At 34.5% G+C, this 23174-nt stretch overlaps 3 protein-coding genes across 5 annotated transcripts; 1 reads left to right on the forward strand and 2 right to left on the reverse strand.

Moving 5' to 3' along the window:
- Positions 1 to 2347: 2347 nt before the first annotated feature.
- Positions 2348 to 5083, forward strand: LOC114413405 (probable polygalacturonase). 3 transcript variants are annotated; one of them, XM_028377809.1, is made up of 6 exons: positions 2348 to 2869; positions 2968 to 3306; positions 3414 to 3534; positions 3622 to 3796; positions 3917 to 3987; positions 4217 to 5083. In XM_028377809.1, exons 1-6 carry the CDS (start codon positions 2741 to 2743, stop codon positions 4921 to 4923), a joined length of 1542 nt encoding a protein of 513 aa, XP_028233610.1. In that variant the 5' UTR covers positions 2348 to 2740; the 3' UTR covers positions 4924 to 5083. The 3 variants fall into 3 exon arrangements, with proteins under 3 accessions (XP_028233610.1, XP_028233612.1, XP_028233611.1); XM_028377811.1 differs by having other exon boundaries at positions 2815 to 2869; positions 2948 to 3306; XM_028377810.1 differs by lacking the exon at positions 2348 to 2869 and having other exon boundaries at positions 2878 to 3306.
- A 262-nt stretch (positions 5084 to 5345) lies between these two features.
- Positions 5346 to 10072, reverse strand: LOC114413406 (mitogen-activated protein kinase homolog MMK2-like). The gene is made up of 6 exons (XM_028377812.1): positions 8410 to 10072; positions 8186 to 8315; positions 7328 to 7465; positions 6516 to 6848; positions 5961 to 6144; positions 5346 to 5850 (listed from the first exon to the last, which is right to left on the reverse strand). The coding sequence occupies exons 1-6, from the start codon at positions 8592 to 8594 to the stop codon at positions 5675 to 5677; spliced, it is 1146 nt and encodes a 381-aa protein (XP_028233613.1). The 5' UTR covers positions 8595 to 10072; the 3' UTR covers positions 5346 to 5674.
- A 1516-nt stretch (positions 10073 to 11588) lies between these two features.
- On the reverse strand, positions 11589 to 23059 carry LOC114411400. Its single transcript, XM_028375091.1, has 8 exons — positions 22912 to 23059; positions 22481 to 22610; positions 20602 to 21298; positions 13633 to 13698; positions 13468 to 13516; positions 13091 to 13370; positions 12625 to 12763; positions 11589 to 11841 (listed from the first exon to the last, which is right to left on the reverse strand). The coding sequence occupies exons 1-8, from the start codon at positions 23042 to 23044 to the stop codon at positions 11761 to 11763; spliced, it is 1575 nt and encodes a 524-aa protein (XP_028230892.1). The 5' UTR covers positions 23045 to 23059; the 3' UTR covers positions 11589 to 11760.
- Between the last annotated feature and the right edge of the window lie 115 nt (positions 23060 to 23174).

Raw genomic sequence — 23174 nt, forward strand, 5'->3', positions numbered from 1 at the left:
TGCACATAATTTGCAAGTGGGACAGAATTATGCACTCTAAGTTGTAGGAATAAAAATGCTCTCAATTACACAAAATAGACAGAAACATGTGAAGTAAAAATGGCGCATGAGGAGAGCACAAGGCTAGACACATTAGTTAAAGAATGAAGAGCTTGGTTTGAGATGTCTTGTACTTAATTATGCTAATGTGGTGGAAAGTCTAATGGGATGACAGAATAATAAAAAAGACAAAATTGTAAATTTGATCTCGAGTTTTAAATTTGGTTCCCCAGTAATTTAATTCACGAATTAGGTCCTCCTATCTTGTAAAATCTTGTAATATTGATCCTTCAGATCACAATTGGAAGTTGACCATTACAAAAAAATGTTGACTGCCACGTGTCATGTTCTTATTGGATGATGACTACCACGTGTCATGTTCTGATTGATCAATGAAAACAACAATGTATTTCATCTTATCTTTTATGGAGTTGACCGTCATCATTCAATAAGAACGTGAAACGTGACAGTGAACATCACTTGCTAATGGTCAATATCCAATTGTGGCCTGGGAGACCAATATTGCACGATTTTACAAAATAAGAGGACTCAATTTGTGAATTAAATTATTGAGAGATCAAATCGAAAATTAAAGATAAACTGAGAATGAAAAATACAATTTTGCCAAAAAAAAAATAGTTCCGAAAATTACTTTATGCATGGTTATCTTTAGTTGTGGAGTAATTTCCAAAATGGATAAAAAAAAACGACCAAGTGTCATGCTTTAGTGTGCACAGTGTAGAGCTGTTTTTTTTTTTGACGGACAGTGTACAGAATTTATTTAATGCATGTTTTATTAGGTGATCTATTTAATTGAATATAGAATTGCTTCAAACAAAAGTTCGGCCTTTCTGTTTGGACCAAAAGAAAAAATATTAGCCCATCAATCTCTTGTGTATATTACAGACCATAAAGAAAAAAAAAAAGGTAAATTACATAAAAAAAACCTATACCAATATTTTTTATTAGGCCAAGCCCAATAACATGTCATCCACAATCTTTAACTCTAGTGAAGCTTCTGATTTATGAAACAACAACAATAAGATAATTACTTCCTGCATTTCCCTAATTGCTTCTTGCATCAAATCTGAAATGTAAAATTACATTCCAAAACGCTTTATAATGTAAGAAGCTTAAAAAGATGCCGGAAGCAAAATTGGAGGTAAGGAAGTAACTGCCCAACAGAGTGTGTGTGAATTAATGTGATTTATTATGAATAGACACAAAATATTTATAAATAAAAGTATTCTCAATGCACAAGAGATATTCACAATGACATTTAATCGTACTTCATTCATAATTAATTTGCCTTTACACGAAGAAGGGATAAAAACAAAATTATTATTTGGTAAATACTAAATAGCACAGTTGTCATGGGCTCATGGCTTGAGTTTAGGAACTACAAACCATTGTATGTCAAGAAAATTAATGGTCAACCCAATTTGCACTCAAGTTATAGAATTGGTAAAGCCACAAAGGTAAATTAAGTCTAAAAAACAATCTTATCTGGGCTTTCAAGACATTGAAATAGGATAAGAAGATAAAGAAATATAAGATAATATCGGTTATAGGATAAAAAAGGTATTGTAGAAATTTGTGTAAAAAAAAATAATAACGTTGATAATAATAGTATTACTTGGAAAGATGGACAAAAAAAATCCCTCAAGAAAAGGAAGTTTGGCCCGTGGAGTTGGGCACGTCGACATAGGCATCACGGTCATGGGAGTGTCTTGTTTTTGCGATTAGAAATGCATTCACGTGATTGGCAATGGAAGGTAATGCAGACATGTTCCGACAAAGTTCCGTGACCATGTGGGCCCTCCTCTCCCAACAAAAGAATGCTATTTCCCACCCAATAACCCATTTTCAGCATTATGATCCATCATCGTCCACACCATATACATATTTCATACTTTTATTCTACATTCTACATTATTAAAAGATATTAGTGGATGATATCAAATGAAGAATAGTGGCAGATAAGTCATCATGTGCGTATATTTTTATGTAGTGGAAGAAAAGACACTGGTTGATGCACGCTACAACATGATCTATTGCCTACGCCACTCTTCTCTTCTGTGATCCACTTAAAACTTCTAAGTAACATGCATTGTAAGTGGGGGACTAGAGAAGGTGAACCACACACATAAAGGAAACAAAAAAAATAGCTTGGAAAATGGAAGGCAAAAGAAGCTGGAACTGAAATTAGTAAATTGGCCTTGTGCCATTGCATAGCCTAAATATATTACATATTCTTGCAGTGCGCTCAACACTAATAATGGATCGTGTCTTCAAATCTGTTCAGTTGAGTTGAGAGTACCTTTTCAAAATTCGCACGCCAATTCATTATTTGCCTCAATCGGATGCTGAATCATCAGACTTCGAACTCAATAATGAAAACATTTAATTTACTTTGGCAGATATAATTTATGTAATTGAAACTATATGTCTCCCAGTAGATATGGACAAAAATATATACAATGTAGTAACACGATCTTGGCAATAAGGCTGTGTTCTTTTTTAGCTTAGACATCACAAATTCCAACAAAAATGTAGGAACGGGATGAGTAATTCTGTTCAAACTTTATCTCTGCTTTCACACACTTTCTAATTGAACCGGAAAAAAAACTTGACGGATTGCAAACATCACCTTACAAGACACGTTCCTGTTATCGTATTCACATGACAAATAAGAAATATAATGCTGAATAATTATTATTATATATATATATATATATATATATATATATTATATATACCTACAATGTCTCCCTACGAAAAGATACCAATAGCTCAACGCCGCACCTGTTCTCCCTCCAAAAGAATTAAGGTACAAGAAACATTCCATTTTACTCCCATCTTTCTTTCCTAGCATTAACTACAAGAACATCTACTTTGGCATCTTCAGATACATGTGAAATTTGGCAGGTAATGGATATGTTGTTGTTATTATGTGTTCTCTTGGTTGCATTGCCAAACCTGGCTGTAGTAGAGAGTCGCAGGGCTCCTGTTCTGGACTACTTTGAGTATTGTGCTATGAGCTGCAGAGCTTACAGTGCCTCATTGGAAGAATTTGGAGGGGTTGGTGATGGAACAACTTTGAACACAAAAGCTTTTCAGGCAGCCATAGATCATCTGAGTCAGTATGCATCAAGTGGTGGTTCTCAACTTTATGTTCCCCCAGGAAAATGGTTAACTGGCAGTTTCAATCTCACCAGCCATTTCACTTTATTCCTACACAAGGATGCTGTGATTCTTGCCTCTCAGGTCTAATGTCTAACTCTTGCAGGTTAACTTGCTAATGTTATGTTATTCTTCACTTAATGTGATTTAAGTGTATTGAAATTTTGTTTGTTTTAAAACTATGGTATTAGGATGAGAATGACTGGCCGGTGATTGATCCCTTGCCATCTTATGGTAGAGGGAGGGACACACAAGGTGGAAGGTTTAGCAGCCTAATTTTTGGAACCAACCTCACTGATGTAATCATAACTGGTAATGAAACTCGAGGTTTTGGGATTACAAATCTAGTCCAACTAAGAATTTGCTTGTTTTAATTGTTGAATTCAAATTTGTTTCTAGGGGACAATGGCACAATAGATGGACAAGGTGATCTGTGGTGGCAAAAATTCCGCAAGGGGGAGCTCAAGTATACCCGGCCTTACCTGATTGAAATCATGTACTCAGATAATGTTCAAATATCCAATCTCACTTTGGTTAATTCTCCATCGTGGAATGTACATCCTATATACAGCAGGTTCATCCTTTTTTCTCTATTTGCTCTGTCTATTTTATCTTTAATAATTGACTCTACAGACTACCTGCCGGGGAAATTATTGTTTTGTGTTTTCTAATTAATGTAAGAAATTGAATGCAGCAACCTTGTTGTTCAAGGAATCACAATTCTTGCTCCTGTGACATCCCCAAATACAGATGGAATCAACCCTGGTAAGTTAGAAAACATCTCCACATCCTTTCCTAGATGATACAACTTAGTTACAGAATTCTATCAATAGTCCTGTCTACCAAATTCACCATTCCATGTGCCACATTCTCTTTAAAGGAAGTCTTGTAGTAACAGTGTAAAAAGTGAGGAACAGCGTAATTATAGGAACCATCTACCTTACCATGCACTAAATGTTGGCCAAATTGACTAAGACTTATGGTTTTGATGCAGACTCTTGCACAAACACGCGAATTGAGGACTGTTACATTGTCTCTGGGGATGACTGTGTGGCTGTGAAGAGCGGTTGGGATGAGTATGGTATAGCTTATGGAATGCCAACAAAGCAGCTTGTAATTAGAAGACTCACTTGTATTTCTCCATTCAGTGCTGTGATTGCTTTAGGGAGTGAGATGTCTGGTGGGATTCAGGACGTCAGAGCTGAGGACATTGTAGCCATCAATTCAGAATCAGGGGTCAGAATCAAAACTGCTGTAGGAAGAGGGGGTTATGTCAAGGACATATTTGTTAGAAGAATGACCATGAAAACCATGAAATGGGCATTTTGGATGACAGGAAATTATGGGTCTCATGCTGATGACAACTATGATCCTAATGCACTTCCTGTGATTCAGAACATTAATTATCGTGATATGGTTGCTGAGAATGTCACTATGGCAGCAAGGTTGGAGGGTATATCTGGTGACCCTTTCACTGGAATCTGCATATCCAATGTAACCATTCAACTGGCAAAGAAGGCTAAGAAAGTTCCATGGACTTGCACTGATATTGCTGGAATTTCAAGTGATGTGACTCCTGCTCCTTGTGGTCTGTTGCCAGACCAGGGAGAAGAGAAGATTGGGGCATGTACCTTCCCAGAAGAAAGTTTGCCCATCGAAGATATCAAGGTTCAAACGTGCACTTACAGAAGGAATTTATGAATGTAAAAGGAATGACCAAGTTTAAGGGAACAATCCAAAGCAATGTAATACTTCAAAAATTGTATTTAAAAATATTGTGTTCTTATAAAGACTCTGAACAAGGCAATGACAACAATGATACAGAAATGAGTCAATAATAAATACACATTTTAGTCGTCTACTAGTGAAATTCATTGTTTTTTGCACGGACCTTGCAAAACATAAATAGGTAGAAGTAACGAGCACACAGTTTTTTGATTGCTATTGCTGCATTCAAAAGGAAGATAGTTTCATTATGCAGACTCATTATTGATCAAAACTCTTTAGTGTTACTTTAACATAACACTTTGCCACACTCAACCAGTTCACAAGAAGAATCACCAATCACCTTACGTGAAAGCCAAGGCATCTTAGACTTGAAATGTAACAAACGGTCTCATATGTAAACACTAAAGCTGGAAAGTGACATTAAAAGATAATTGTCATGAAATAAGAGAGAGGCTCTGTGACACCCTATTCCTCCCAAAGCAAACTTGAGCGAGCACAATACAACACAGCTTTTTTATTACTCTTATAAAGGCCTGTCCAACTGGATTTCTAACGTTTACCCATTTTCCAGGAGAAATTTGTTTCCATATCCTTGTTGGTCTAGAACAAGATTACAAGGAAGAGAACTTCAATTTGTCTCTAGCAAATCATCTGGCGGATGCACAGGCAATATATTTAAGGGGAAAGAGGTTTATCTCGTTACATTTATACAAATAAGAAAGAATTACTGGCATGGTGGATCTGGATTGAACTTCACTGATTCCTTCCAAATGAGCTCCTTCACGTGCTCTTCAGCACACGTTGGCTGATCAAAATCAAAACTGAATGGCCTGGGACAGACTGGCTCATCATTGATGTTGTGGAGTGATGAAAGATATGGGTGACATAGTGCCTCATCAACTGCATATAAATGAAAATACCACATAAACATGAAACAAATGAGACTATTTATATTTACTAAGAAAGCTATAAACCTGCATTGAAACTCAAAATTCTACAAGGATGCATACCAGTAATGCGTTTGTTTGGATCAAAGATCAGCATCTTTTCTAACAGGTCCAATGCCTCAGGCAACATGTTAGGGAATCTGGCCGAGAATTTTTGCTTCCGGTACTGTGGAAGCTGTCTAATATATCTTCTGGCATTATCACTTCGGAGAAATTCAAGGCTTGCATCATCAGGTGAACCTAATAACTTTTGTGCCAAAGGAGTACAGAATGTATGAATGGAGCTACAACTTATAGCCAGTAATTAATTTACACGCAACTATAAAATCAGCTTATATGCATTTCTCTCAAAAATCCACAATAATAAAGGTAACGTGGCACGTATAGGAAATGTTTTTTTGACAGATATAGGTAATGTAATACATTAGTTAAACAATAAATAATATATGCACCGACAATGTGTAAAGGTCTTTTAACATCTTAAAATTTGTACCAAGAAAGATTTCTAATTGGTAAACTTTTACACACTGACAGTGCTGCATGCCTGTTAAACTCATAGTTAAAAACTTTGCATGCTTCAGCAGAGCATAACCAAAATTGGAAGCACCAAAACCATACCTCCGTTATAAGCCTGAGCTGGTGAACATAGTCTTTGCCAGGAAACAAGGGTTCTCTGGTCATAATTTCACCAAGTATGCACCCAACAGACCAAACATCAATTGCAGAGGTATACTCAGAACAATTAAGGAGCAATTCTGGGGCACGGTACCATCGTGTGACAACATACTCTGTCATGAAATCCGTTTCAGATGTAGTCCTTGCCAAACCAAAGTCCCCAATTTTAAGGTCGCAGTTTGCATTCATTAGTAAGTTACTGGGCTTAAGGTCACGGTGTAAAACATTAGCCGAGTGCACATATTTCAACCCCCGTAACAGCTGGTATAAGAAGTACTGCACAAGTTTCTTCAAATATAAATTCCATGCTTAATTTCAAACTCATTTAAAGCAGAAAGACAAACAAAATATTTCTTGGGGTGAGTTTTTGTGTGAGATTCTTATGTCAAACGATAAGACCTAAGTTGCAATAGTTCTTTGAGTTAGCATAGGCAAAATATGTGTCACTGTAATGGAAAAGAAAGCATTTCGGTACTTTAAAATATACTCTCAATACCATTGACTTTCATAGAATATGAATGCTAAATACACTAGGTCTACAATTTATGATCTTAATCCAACGTCAAGGCCTGTTATTAATTCAAAGGTTTAAACGAAAAACTGCTACCATCCGAGAAGGATAGAAGGGCTATCTATTTTGTTTGTAACAAGAGGTAGATATTGTTAGGTTAGAAAATATTACAAATACAAAGATGCTTTAAAAGAAGTTGAAAAAAGCATGTAATTGAGATCCAATAGTATCATTTAAGCCAAACCTGACAATGTTCTTCGCTAAGAGGTTGGTCAGAATGAATTATATGGTGAAGATCAGTGTCCATCAATTCATAAACAATGTACACATCATTGAAGGTTTCCTTTTTGGGGGGTCGTATGATATCCTTGATGGCAATAATCTGTGAAAGATGATAGCAATTTTAAGTATTTAAACAGAAAGGTAATTGTAAATGGAGAACAAGCTCTAGAAATGTAGACGAAAAGACAATAGGAGATCAAAGTTAAATTGAATTAGATAATTCTCTCACACACTACGAATTTATCTATCTATATTTACATCTACATTATTCATCTATCTACACACACGTATGTATGCATGTATAGAATAATTTTCTTACATGATGCTTGTCAAAGAGGATACGAAAAAAGACAAATCCTCTCTTACCGTTGATATCTATATTAAATATCTTTCTTGCCAATAACAGTTTTTGAAACAAAATTTGTATTGCAAGGAAATAGTTTCAGGGGTTTATCAGTTATAAAATATGTTTAACATTCCATTGACGTCATTCCCATTGAGTAGTTTTGATTTCTTTTTATTTAATTTTGTAGACAGAATACTCTGATGTTAATAGGAGAAATTGAAATATGTAGAACATTAAAAAAATTCTCACTCGACCCCCAGTACTGCTGGCGAGGAAAATCTTAACTACTTATTGAGGCCATTAATTTCAGCTGCGTGTGATTGATCAGAATTCTAGAAGGAACATATGCACTCAATATATAAGAGATTAATATCATATGAATTTATAAAAACAATTGCATCATGATTACTAGGAAAATATTATATTTGAAAACCATGTCCTCACTTTGCAGGGGTACATAGAAAGAGCACTTACATTTCCATGGTCCATGTGACGAAGGAGCTTGATTTCTCTCAATGTTCTCTTAGCATCAATTATATTGTCAAATGCGTTACCGATCTTCTTGATTGCAACTTGTTCGTGTGTTTCGGAATTAAAAGCAGCACTAAAAAGAAACATTGTTCAAGTGAACATAAATCATTTCCAAGCAAATATCAAATTTATGCATTTAAATTTGAAGAAGGAAATAAAACACTAACCAGACTATGCCATTAACGCCTCTACCAATAGGGCGAATAGGAGGCACATACTTGGAAGACACCTCGAACAAGTTTCCATACACATTGTAATGTGCGTATTTACCACCATGGGTGAGAACCCTTTTGATTTTAGCATCCCCCGAAGCTGAAGAAGCGGCAGAAGAGCTTGACCCTTTTGTGGTCATGTTCAAGGTTGAAACTCAAAGAGCAAAGGGTCTTAACCTTTCTAATCAAAATTACAAAAGCTAAGCTACCCAATAGCAAACAGCAAATAGCATTTTTCACTGGCTGAGTTTACTAGTTGATGATGGGAACGTACGTGTAAATACTACTACCTTCCACCCAATTAGTATAAAAAAAAAATATAGAGATACTATGTTCATAGACCAAACATGCATCTGTTATAAGATAATTTTGACACATACAAATAAAGTGGTTGTAGAACATATCAAAAAGGAAAAAGTAGTTGTAGGATAAGTGTGTTTTAATAATGAAAGCTTTTAATAAAAATCTTAAAATGGCGTTTTCCAGATCATGAGCTTACTACTTGGCTATTGATCATTCCACCTGTAAAAGCCCTAAGTGTAACGTGATCTCTAAAAGCATGGGATTTGTCACGAGATGTTTGCTAATTTTCTTGCATTCATGCATCGTTACACCACTAGAAAGTACAAATTAACTAGGCTTCTTTCCCTTTTTAGGTACACCTCAGAACCACGTCCCATTTAGAGTTCACGAATTGCATGTGATATAGTTTGCATGGTTAAACGTGTGCCGTGGTTGAAAGTACACCACGTATTGCACTTTATGGTATGGAAAGATAAGATGAGAAAAAAAAATGGATGAACTAACTGAACATGAAATGAAAAGGGTTAGTTATAAAAAATGTGATTCTAGCTCGAAACTTCTGTGATTGCTTAGGCCAACGCAACATGATAAAGTGTGCACAAGTATCCTGAGACACATCGTGCATACCTCTCAAGAAACTTCTTTTGCTTCCTTCTTTGTTTGAAATCAATTCTTCTATTATGTGAAATGTTTTCATAATTCATTTAGTACGTATGTATCTGTGATGTGGTGTAGGGTGGTGTATGAGAGGATTTGAATCGTCGACTCAAAGTGTTGTGCTTCAATTTGCAATACGTGTGTCAAATATGAATACACAAATGCAACTTTTGCTAGTTGAATACTTGAAGCAAGGAATTTTAAGCGCAAATGGAAAGCTGACATGGAAGATCAGCGTTTGACTTGCTTCATAATATATCAGATTCAGCCATTCTTTGTGCAAGTGGTGGACGAGATCATAGAGAGTTATAAGCTGAGTACCACTACCATGGATCTGATCTATGTTCACGGCAGAAAAACTTAGCTCCTGCAAATTTTACATGTCAAACGTAAGTTGTACAGAATTCATGGTATGTAGCAGCAAAAAATGGAAACTGAGCCTGCAGTAGTCTAACGAAGAAGAGATGGAGTATAATTAACAGGGTAAACAACGCCCACACACATCTTCTGAAGTTTAATGAAATTACCTTCAATACTCTTTCTCTTTAGACATTACTTTGACATCCTTCCATTTATATAACCGTATAAGAAACTAAAGGAGATAGTGCGGTTAAGGGAAAGATACTAAATCTTACATATTCCTTTTATAAACCAAAATTTGTTGGCGCACAAGGATTTGACACTTGAGATCTCTTAACTAAGGTTTGGGTTCAATCCTGATTTAGACATGAAGAAAGAACTAAAGGTATTATTATACCAAAAAAAGGATGGATCTGGTAAGAGGGGATTACATCTCCTGATTATACCAAAAATAATATTCCATTATAAGAATTGAGGAAAGGTTGTGGAAGGTCAAAAGATATGGCAAGCATTGAATAAATTTTCGTTAAATCTAATGAAATGTAAGTATAATCTGTCGTAATTAGTTATCGATAGATGTTTGTGTTCTTCAAATATGCAAGACCCGATTCATGGGCGCTTGTCCATAACCTAAGTTCCCGCCCAAGCATCGGCCCGAATATTAAAATACTAACCATTCTAAAATATATTAACATGAACTGTGTGCGTATTTTAGGGCTACAGGGTGTTGAGTTGACTTCAGTCCCTTTAAATTCTGAAAAACTACTAAGAAGATCCATATCAAAGCAAAAAGGAACTGTTTAAGTACTATATATAATATGCTGCGAACAAGAAAATAATCATGTAAGGATAATAAGACAATCCCTCGAGAGAGAATACCACGAGTATAATTAAAAGAGAAACTATTATCTTTTTTCTGTGTAATATACACGACGAGTATAATTAAAAGAGAAACTATTTTTTAACATAAATTATAATTTAAATTTAGGACATAAAAATTAATTTTGTAATACAATATTATTTTACCTATTGGTAATTTAAAAAATATATATATAATTTGAAAGAGATAACAAGTTGAAAAAAAACTCCTACAAACATTTTCATTGAAGAATAACTCATACAAATACTTTCGTTCAAGATAGTTATGTTAATTTTAATATATACATATAGAATATTATATATTTACTGTAATATTTTAAAACGGAAAAAATTGAGATAAAATCATTAATGCGACAAAAAAAGAAAAAAAAAAGTAATGATATACATTGTTGGCAAACTAATTAATATGATGAAAAATATATGCTTTATACAAAATACATTAATTATTGATTTTATATCGGATTGCGGAATACCAGTCACGATTTATAGCGTGAACAAAAGTAAAAAGGAACGAGACAATAAAAAAAGTTCCTCATCTTTGGAAGCATATTTTTAAAATGTGTACACAAAATAGATAAAATAATACTAAAATTGCTTACAGTGTCAATTTTTTATGTTAAAAACATGAAATTGAAGTTGAAAGTTTATATTCAAGCAAGGATTTAATAAAGGGTTCACGACACATGCCTTTTCATGATTAAAGGTTTTTCACAAGGCATAATTGATAAATATGCGTGAATGCTGCATTAACTATCATGTTTTACTTCACGGGTGGGTAAATTTTAGTAGTTATTCCGATATTATATGGAAAGTTGTAACGAAATTTATTAATAATTTTTGGCGAAGTTAGGAGAACTGCAAGCATTTGATGTTTGGGTTCTAGATAGAAGAATAAATGGGAATGAAAGAGAAAATAAATGTTCGAGCACCGGGGAAACAACAAATTAGTAGAAACACTCAAAATTCAAAATCTTCATTGAACGAAAAACTGAATATAAAGTAAAGATCAGGCCGATAAAACGATCTATAAGAGATGGAAAATTATCATTGATTCCAACTACAGACACGTCTTTCTAGAAAACTAAACAAAAAATAAAGCAGAAAACATTATACTTGGGGAAGATTTGAGCTGGTTGGCGCTCCAAAACCACCAGATCCACGACCAAAGCCGGGCCTTCCGCCAGGACCCTGCAATATGGCAAACCAATTGATATGAGGAGAAAAAACAAACAATAGAAGGAAAAGAAACCAAAAAATATTCTATACTGCATGCATGGCGCACGCCAAAAAAATGTTCCATGCTCATGAAGATATGAACATTAGAACTACACTGCTTCACAGACACAACTACGGTAACATTAACAACAAAAACTTATGATCAGCTACATCAATCACATGCCACAGTTGATCAGTTAAAAATCATTCTTTTATAAAGGCCATTTGCAGACAAAGCTAATTGAGGAAAATAGCTTAATTGCATTGCCCTAAACGAGGAAAATATTGCACATGTAAATGAAACAGATGAGTTCGCAATGCAGGACGACTTGGTTTCAGATTTTCTACAACATATAAAAGACACATCATGGGAAATTATAAACAAGTAGACAAGTGTTGGGTTGGATAAAGTTCTCAACAAGCACTTGGAGGAGAAAAAAACATAAATTATGGAGGAGAAAAAAACATAAATTAAGTAATATAAAGAATCAATCTTCCCGCACATGTTATCTTTGAGTAGTGCATCTCAACTTGTTTGAAATCTCTCTCCATAAGTACATATTACAAATGCTTGGAAACAATTACTAATGAACTTATCTATGGTAAAAAGCTCAAAGTTAAGCTAATCCAAACTAAGCTATAAACATTTATCCTCACCGGAGGCAAACTATAAATAAGTATATAACCTATCAAATTCATCCAAATTACACTAAACATTAAACAAAAACAGAGCAAGTGCAGTGGCAATAAGATTACCCCAAAAGAGGGCCTGTAGTCAGCAGGAGCTCCTCCCTTGTCTCCTCCAAAGTCACCACCAGGTCCTCCTCGGGGACCTCCACGGTATCCATCACGATCACCACCAAACCTACGCTCCCCTTCAAAGCGTGGTGGACCTCTGTTCAAAAAAACACAAATCAGCCACATCCCAATCAACCAACAAAAACTACAGAATTAGTTCACTTAATTTCAGTTGCAGGCTACAACCGAATCCCTGCATCTCATGTACACAGTTAGGTCAGTTAAGCTCGTACACATTCAATTAGTCCCACAGATTAGCTCATACTCATCTCTCCCATCCTATAAATACATGTTGCATTGCTTTGCTAAGTACTATCATCTTATTCAATCAATTACACAATGATTTCATATACTACTCCCATTATCTACTTTGATCTCTATGACATTGATACTAAACCAAAATAGAATAGGGAAAATAGAATACCTAGGGCGATCACCGGATGGGCCTCCAAAGGGCCTGCCAGGTGGCTTGGCTTGCTTCTTCAAAGTAGCAGGGACAATTTCGGAAGGAAGGTTAAGGTAAGTTCTGAGAAACTCGATGCCATCGTTGGTGAGGAACCAGTAATAGTGCATCCAAGCAAAAGTTTCTCTCACGTACTCGCGAGACTTGAAACTCTGCATCAGCTTAATCACCTGCAGATTCGGCACGTCGATCTCAGGGTGCTTGGCCAAATTGAAGTCCTTCTTCGCGAAGCAAACTCCCTCTGCACCATAAACACCAACGAAAGGTAAGATTCATTGTTCAACGAGACGTAACCCTAACGAACGAAGATGATTCGTGATAAATGCTAAGGCACCTACCTTGGAAGAGGTATTTGCAGATCTCCTTGCGGTTCTTCTCCGGGATGATCTGAACAAATAAACACGCACGCAAATGTTTGCATCAGAGTGAAAAAAAAAAAATGAACGAAACGATGCAAAGGAATCGAGATTAAATTCCAAACGAGTAAGAAATTGACGACGTACCATGGTTGCGAGGTGGAAGCGGAGGCAATGGAAATTGGGAAACAAAGTTCTGCGAATACTTCCACACTGTTATCCCTTTGTTGCCTACCTGCCTATAAACCCTACATTTCTTTTGATTGCTTCATTACATTAATGGGCCTTTTCATGGGCCGGTATTGGTTCATGGACCCATGGACTATCAACATGGTTGGTAGCTCTTTCTTCTTTTTTTTTTTTTCTTCATATAGCCTATAGATTGACAATTCATAAGACATCTTCAATTGGAATTTTTGACACGTCTGGTGGTCTCCTCCTTTTCTTTCACCAAGATGATGTTGATATTGCTCGTGGTGTCTGTTTGTTGTTCATGGCTCCACCCTAGTTTCTCCTCTTGCAGTTCCCTTATCATCTTCTGCGAGTTTCATCTCCTCCTCCACTGTCATGAGTAGCACTGCATCGTCACCAATAATTTTTTTTCCCTTCATTTACTTCATACAGAATGCCAATTCGTATGGTTAATACAAATTGCTAATCCGTATGGTTCATACAGATTGTTAATCTGTATGAACCATATGGATTATCAATCTGTATGGAGCAAATAGAGGCAAAAAAAAAAAAAAACCTGTCGCCAATGACATAACGCTACTCACGATGGTGAAGGAGAGAAAACTCGCGAAAGATGGCAAGGAATTGCTAGAGGAGAAACTAGGGAGGAACCACGAATAACAAACACACACCATGAACAATACTAACACCAGCTTTGCGAAGTAGAAGAAGGAGACCAATGGGTGTGCCAAAAATTCGAAATGAACAATGCAACACAAAATGGTGTATTTTAACCCTTAAAAAAGGGTAAAATGAGAATTTCACAAAACTTGTTAGGTGTAGACGAAAATTGAATGGTGCAGAAAGAATGACCCCTCAAATTAATACACAAGGTCCATCTTAAGGGAAAATTAATTAAAAATTATAAAAATGATTAAATAACACTCGATGATAAGTAGCTAAATTCATTTATTAAAATGCAAGACACGTCAAAATTGGTTCTTGAAAGATAAAAAATCTAAATTTATTCTTTGAATGTGTAAAAATTGTAGCAAACTAGTATTACAAATAATTTAATGACAAATTAGTTGTAAACTTTACAATTTAATATCAAATTGATTCTCAAAAAATATAATGTATTCTCAAATTATTCATTAAACATTACAATTTAATGACAAAATAGTCTTACAAATTTAACGACAAGACTAATTTTAGTCATATTTTTTGCATATTTTTAAACTAAATTTATATTTTTCATCTTCTATGACCAATTTGTCATCATATCGTACTTTCAAAGACCAATTTGATTATTTTCTCAAAACTTTTTCCATAACTTTAAAATCATAATGCCTTTAAAAAAAATTGGTCCTACTATTATAAAAAAAAATAATTATACACAATTCCACTCCATATCAAAATAAAACAAAAAATTGAATTTTACACTTTTTTGTTTTTACCTAAATAAAAAAATTTATTTTTTTTTTATAAATTAATGACTCATGCAAGATTTAGGCCTTCATGTTATTAACATAATACTCTAACTAACTGAACTAATAGATCAATTATATTATAAAATAATTAATATCGCTATATATAACACTAAAATTTCTAATATATATTTAACACACATGTAAATTTACATAATAAATTTTGTGACAATTAATTTTTCTCTAATATATTTAATGCATCAAAATTAATTGTCACAAAATTTATTATGAAAATTTACATGTGCGTTAAATATACATTAGAAATTTTAGTGTTATATATAGCACATTAATTATTCTGAAACTTGGGATAAGTATAAGATAGCTAGAAATGAAACCAAAAAGGCGGTGAGTGAGGCAAGAGCCCAAGCTTTTGACGGACTATACCAAGCTCTAGGAACCAGGGACGGAGAAAGATCTATATATAGGCTTGCTAAGGGTAGAGAGAGGAAGACTAGAGATTTGGATCAAGTAAAGTGTGTTAAGGATGAAGAAGGCGAAGTCTTAGTGCATGAAAAAGATATCAAGGAAAGGTGGAAGGCGTATTTCCACAACTTATTTAATGATGGATATGGATATGACTCTAGCAGTCTAGACACAAGAGAAGAGGACCGGAACTATAAGTACTATCGTCGGATTCAGAAACAGGAAGTAAAGGAAGCGTTGAAAAGAATGAGTAATGGTAAGGCGGTGGGGCCAGACAACATACCTATTGAAGTGTGGAAAACTCTTGGAGATAGAGGTCTTGAGTGGCTCACCGAACTCTTTAACGAAATTATGAGGTCAAAACGCATGCCGGAGGAATGGAGGAGAAGCACGTTAGTGCCAATCTATAAGAACAAGGGGGATATACAAAATTGTGCAAATTATAGGGGAATCAAGCTCATGAGTCATACCATGAAATTATGGGAAAGAGTGATCGAACGGAGATTAAGAAAGGAGACTCAAGTTACTGAGAATCAATTTGGTTTCATGCCGGGAAGGTCGACCATGGAAGCGATTTATTTATTACGGCGGGTGATGGAGCAATATCGCATGGCCCAACAAGACTTGCACTTGATTTTTATTGACTTGGAGAAAGCGTATGATAGAGTGCCTAGAGAGATTTTGTGGAAAGCTTTAGAGAAGAAAGGGGTTAGGGTTGCATATATTCGAGCTATCCAAGATATGTATGATAGGGTATCGACTAGTGTTAGGACACAGGGTGGAGAGTCAGACGATTTTCCCATCACAATTGGTTTACATCAAGGGTCAACCCTTAGCCCCTACCTTTTTACCTTAATTCTGGATGTCCTCACGGAACAAATCCAAGAGATAGCGCCGAGATGCATGCTTTTTGCAGATGACATAGTCCTCCTTGGAGAGTCGAGGGAGGAGTTGAATGAGAGGTTGGAAACTTGGAGACGAGCTCTAGAAACACATGGCTTTCGCCTAAGCAGAAGCAAATCGGAGTATATGGAATGTAAGTTCAACAAAAGAAGGAGGGTTTCTAACTCAGAGGTGAAAATAGGAGACCATATTATCCCTCAAGTCACACGGTTTAAATATCTTGGGTCTGTAATACAGGATGATGGGGAAATTGAAGGGGATGTGAATCATCGCTTTCAAGCAGGATGGATGAAATGGAGAAAAGCATCGGGGGTGTTATGTGATGCAAAGGTACCGATCAAGCTAAAGGGAAAGTTTTATCGGACTGCGGTAAGACCGGCGATTTTGTACGGAACAGAATGTTGGGCGGTCAAGAGCCAACATGAGAATAAAGTAGGTGTAGCGGAGATGAGGATGTTGCGGTGGATGTGTGGTAAGACTCGACAGGATAAAATTAGAAACAAAGCTATTAGAGAGAGGGTTGGAGTAGCGCCTATTGTAGAGAAGATGGTGGAAAATAGACTTAGGTGGTTTGGGCATGTAGAGAGAAGACCGGTAGACTCTGTAGTGAGGAGAGTAGACCAGATGGAGAGAAGACAAACAATTCGAGGCAGAGGAAGACCCAAAAAGACTATAAGAGAGGTTATCAAAAAGGATCTCGAAATTAATGGTTTGGATAGAAGTATGGTACTTGATAGAACATTATGGCGGAAGTTGATCCATGTAGCCGACCCCACCTAGTGGGATAAGGCGTTGTTGTTGTTGTTGTTGTTGTATTAGCTCAGTTGTTTAGAGTGTTGTATTAATAACATGAAAGTCACAAGTTCGAATCTTACATGGGTCATTAAATTTGTCAGGGGTAATTTTGGAAAACAGAAAAAGTGTTGGGTGCACAAGTAATATTTCTGGGTGCGCAAAGCAATTATCTAATAACGTTTATCCAACCCGCCTAAAAAAAGTGGGGTGGGTTAAATAGGATGGCCCAAAAGCTATTCTTGTTTTGCTGCCCATAATTAGAGGTGAACACAGTGAGGCGGGAATGAGTTTATTTAGGAGAAAAAAATATTGTCCAAATCGGTTCCATCACTTTGTTAACAAATTCAGTTTTCTGAAAAAAATTAAAAAATTGTCATGGTCTGAATTCATCTAACTAGATCGAAATTGAACTTGATTGAGTTGAGTTTTAGGTTCGGATCATTTGTAAGGGTGTAAAAGAGGTGTACTATTCATAAATAAATTGAATTTATTTGTTAAATACTTAATTAAATAAGATTAATTGAATTAATCAAGATCAAGTTTTATAACTCACATTAACGACTTATTTATTTAAAATTTATTGTGAGTATATATATATATATATAAAAGGAAGAATCAAGTTATTTTAATAATGTTTTTTTTTTAAATTATTTTTTATTTTTATTATTCATTTTCTTAAAATCTAATGATTTCTAATGAATAATTATTTTTAATAAAATACAATATAAGGATGAAGAGTTATTCTTAGAAAGTAACTAGTGAATCACATCATCAAACATGCATATGAAATCATGAGTGAAAGTAGAGAGAATAAAATATTAAAACTCTTATATAAAAGGGTAAAAAGTATATTTAATAAACATTTTAAAAATAAAAATAGAATAAAATATAAGAATATAAATGTTAAGACACTACTTCAAAGTAATGTCTCATAAATAATACATTCAAACTATTAAAAAATAAAGTTATTTATCAAATCAAATAATACTAATATAATCAAATAAGATTTTAAACTAGTAAACAAAACTCGAAGCTAACATAAAACATTGAGCAAATTATAACACTCCTTCAACTTTTATCAAATTACACAACTTTATCCTTTTTATTGTTCTAGACTAACTCCCTTTTAAGTTTGGAAACATTAATTAATACTTTATATGTTTGAAAACACAACTGATAGTTTCTGAAATCTTACACTAACACCCCTTATAAAACAAGTATATGTATTGGTTAAAAAGATTAAAAAAAAAAATACTTATGTAATCTTCAAGGTGTTATTATAATTTTCTCTAAAACATTCCCCAAACATATTCAGTAAAATCTAGCATTTACAGTAATACCTTTGAGCAAGCGAAAGACTTAATCTAATTTGCTTCTTTTGAAAGTTTAACATCCCATCACTTAAGGAGTGCATTATTAGGTTATTGGACAGATAAAAGATGTACATTATTGAAGAATTAAACAAGAGAATGGAGAGAAATATAAAAGACTAGTTTTATGCTTGGCTGCTTGGATCACTCTTTGTTCTTCCCCAATTATTAAAAGCTATACTTAGATATTTATTCAAGGGCGAGAGATCATGAAATATATTGGTATATCTCACATATAAAGGCATCCCTATTTTTAGTAAAAGAAATGGGTGTCGGTAACATTTTAAAAACTTTCTTTGTATCAATATAATATGACTCTATTTTGGGTGGAGATAAAAGAAAGGTCTTTGAGGTGTCTTTATTGAGATAAAAACGGTATACTCAGTTTTGGGTTAAGGTGGTAACTGGTTTGTTAGATTTGAACTTTGAGGGCTGAATATGGGTTACGTATTGTTGCTAAACCGGAGTAAACACCAATTGCGCAAGATGAGGATGATAAGTCTCATCCTATATATATTATTTTGTTGCGTTCATAGGTTTTTTTTTTTGGAAGATATAGTTTTTGTTTTGTTTGTATTGAATTTTTAATTTTATAGTTTTCTATTATTAAACCCCAAAAGACAATTCATCCCAATCTTGTTTCTTTTGCTTAAGAATAACTTCTTCTTCTCTTGCTTAAGAATAACTATTAATTTCTTTAAAAAACTCTTAATAAAATCATATTTTTATAACATTCAATATATGTTTGGATTAAAATTTGCAAATATAGTTTTAAATCAAAAGTATGCTATAAACTAAACTTTACTAAAAATGAATTTATTAAAATAAAAATGATTTTACTATAACATGATTTATGTTTGGATTTTTTTTCCAATAGTTGTTATTAATTTGTAGATAAAAATCCATTTATATTTTCTAAACAAAGATTTGAGTGCGCAAATTGTTATCTAAATAAATATATATGATCAATAATTAATTAAAATGGTTTTCCTATAAAGAATAAAAAATTATATTTTTTATATTATAAATTAAAGTACGTATAACATACATTACTTGTAACAATATATATTCTCATTGTGATTTTTATTAAAAGTTTTATATATTGGAGTATTGTTTTTTTTAACTGCACGTTACGAGAGTTAAATAAACTGATTGTTACAGTAAGGAGTAAGGACATTGGTAATAAAAATAAAAATTTTAAGGAATATTTTAATAATGGCCATTGTTATCGTTGATTTAACCAAATTAACCCGCCACTGTCAAGAGGGAAAACCCAATCAATGCATGGACAGCCTTAGGCAGAATCTCTTTTTCTCTCGCTTTTGCATTTGGTGTTTTTGGGACTTGGAAATTGGGGGACATGCATGTGATAAGTCAATGTTTTTTCACTTTTGGTCTTTTCCACAGACAGGTTGTTGGTATAAAATGACATGTAAATGTAAAGGGCAAAAACCCATTATTAATGTCGTCTACACAGTCAAACTATATACAGCAAATGGAAAATGCTTTAACAGGAAGATACTTTATGTAAATATATCTTCAAAATCAAACTATAATCATAATATGTGAAGGGGGGCAAAGCCCATGCATTATTAATTTATTATCATTCAAAATCCACCACATGTACAGTCAAATATTTAGCAATTCGAAGAAGATGCTTTTTACAAGTCTTCAAAATCAAACTTTTGCTGCTTGTTGCAATCACCTTTATTTCTTTTTTTTTTTTTCCCTCTTCCACGTCAAAACAACCAACAAACCTCACCAATGGTTACATATACAAACACATATATATCTTACCTTCACTCACATTTCACAATCTTTACAAATCAGCAATGAAAAGGAAAACGTGCATCTCTGCAAATTCACAAAGCCTGGCCTGGACCATTTTGATGAAAATGTCTTCCTAGCTAGTTAATTAGAGGTCATATGAGAAAGTGGGGTCACCTTCCACAATCATTGTTATCTCACAAAGAACAAGGAAAAGGAGAAAGCGTATTTGCTTCCACATTTGATGAATTTGGTGCTAGTTCTTCCCCACCAAGTTGTCCTTCAACACTGTCCCAAAAAAGAAAATTAGGACATTGTTGCTGCGTTTCCACCCATTCATTTAACCCTTGCCTCTGCAAGCACTCTAGTGCTATATCTCCTTGCTCATCGATAGTACATGATTGTACCTCAATTGGGACCATGTTGTCCACGTGCTCAATCAATGGTGGCAAATAATTGCTGGTGTCCAAACCTACACTCACTGTGAGAGGTGGAAGTGCATGAACCTGATGGTGGCTCGAGTTCCATGTTTCACTGCTCAAACCCACAGCATCTTGATGAAAATGTTCTGCTCGCACAGTACTACTCTTGCAGTCTGTTGCTGTGCCAGGTTCTAGTGAATCAGTAGTGTCAAATATGAACAGAGGGCATGTTGAGGAAAACAAGGCTTCTTGAACTGGAGGTTTTGTTTGTAGATTGTTATCTTGGTTGGGAAAGTGGTCTAGTACTAGATTGGAATTGTAATTGAACTGGTGGGAAGAATTGTGATCGATACTTTGTGCAATGGTGGTTGAAGACACCGAAGTCTTTCTTATCTTCTTTTTTATCCATGAGTTCCAATAGTTCTTTATTTCATTGTCAGTTCGACCAGGCAAGTGGCTTGCAATGTGAGCCCATCTGCATTTCCCAAATTCAAGAATCAATACAAGTCGACAGTTCAAATCAAGAAAAACCTATATGTTCTTATTAAAGTCCATGCTTATTTAGCAGATGTTTGTTTGTATACTGAAAAGAGAGAGCTAGGAAGAGAAAGAGAGTGAGAGAGAAAAGGAAAAATTAAAGTTTCTTAATAACAGTGTTAAAACCCTTAAATTTTGAAAGCAGTATACAATTTCTCTATATATTTTACATAAAATCATCATTTCATTAGTTTGGAAGCATTTATATCGAAAATATTGGACAAGAATAAGATAACGTACGTTGTTGCCTAAAAAATTTGCAAGAAGTATACAGATTTTATATTGTAAGATTGTGAAGGTGGGAGGCTAGGAGGGCTTCCACACTAAAGGTGGACAAGAGAATATCAACGGTGATAGAATTGGTTGCTTAAAACTACAGCTCAGAGACCGATTAGCTCCTTCTGATAGCTTTTACTTAGAAAGGAATTATTTTTTGTGTATAAAAAATGGGACAACTTTTGTCGTTACTTTTTATTTGGAGATATTTTTGAGTTGTATATGAAAAATAACTTAAGCAATGGTGAGAGATAGAGATAATTGCAAAAAAACTGGAATTGAATGAGAAATCTGGCTTATAATCAGCTCAAATAGTTTGTATATATCAAATACAATTAGCAAGAACTCGTGGAGATTAGAAGTGCAATGCAATTATACATAGTTTATTTGTTTATTTATTTATCAGCAAATTGAAATTCATACAGAAATTGAAAGATAAGCCGTAGCACAAGGAATGTCATATAACCAATCACCTTAACCTTAAGTCCTTTACATTTATACTGCAGTTTATAAACTGGTCGATATGTCCCATTCAATCAATACAGAGAATAAATCACATATATAGCCGCTATTTATTTCAGGTAAAACTCGATCATAACCAATTTTATACTTCCCAAAATTCATTTATATCTAATCAATTTTTTTTCACCTTTTTGCCTATGAGAGAGTTATTCAACTCAGCTCAAGTGCTCAACTATAGGTTGATGCCATAGGACTTAAAAAAAAGGCATGTATCATGACATAGGACAGGAAATATATAGGAGAAGAAATGAATAGAAGGGTTGAACTGATCATGATTCAAAATCCTGGTTAGAGCACTACGGCTATACAGTGTAATTCAAACCTGTTTCCCACGACCCCGTGAAGAGTTATAATTAACTTCTCCTCCTCAGGTGTAAACCTGCCTCTTCTAATATCGGGTCTTAAATAATTAATCCATCTCAGGCGACAACTCTTGCCACACCTTAGAAGCCCTAAAAACCCAATTAAGCACAGATGAGAAATATTACATGTACAAGACTTGTACGCTTCAAATTTAATCATTGAAATTGAGGGCAGTTCTATCATCATCAAGAAATTAAGAGGGCTGAGCAAACAGAAATTCTAAAGTACCCAGAAATAATTTAAAGATTTTAGTACATTTATTGAGAAACACACACTCTCTGTCCTTCGGTGTGTACAAATACATTTAATTATTGATTAAAAAATAATTGTACCAAAATTCTTAGATTAGATTTATTTGATTAAAAAGAGAAAGAAAGAAGTAAAACGAACCAGCTTTTTCTGGAACTTCACCCCAACAGCCATATCCATGAGTAGTAATGTATCTGATGAGTTTTTCATCTTCCTCAGGAGACCAAAGTCCTCTTTTAACCTTCTGTTGGTTGCAGCAAGAATGGTGACCCATGTTTCTAGGCTTTGCTATGTCGTCTTCTTTTTCCTTCTTTTATATTCTTGTTCCCTAAGTGGCCTTGTATCGCCTTGATCAAATGGTGTGCAATAAGACTCTCTTTAACTTCCCTCCTTCATAAGTACTA

This window comes from Glycine soja, chromosome 5 (genome assembly GCF_004193775.1).
Source record: "Glycine soja cultivar W05 chromosome 5, ASM419377v2, whole genome shotgun sequence".
NCBI classification, from domain to species: domain Eukaryota; kingdom Viridiplantae; phylum Streptophyta; class Magnoliopsida; order Fabales; family Fabaceae; genus Glycine; species Glycine soja.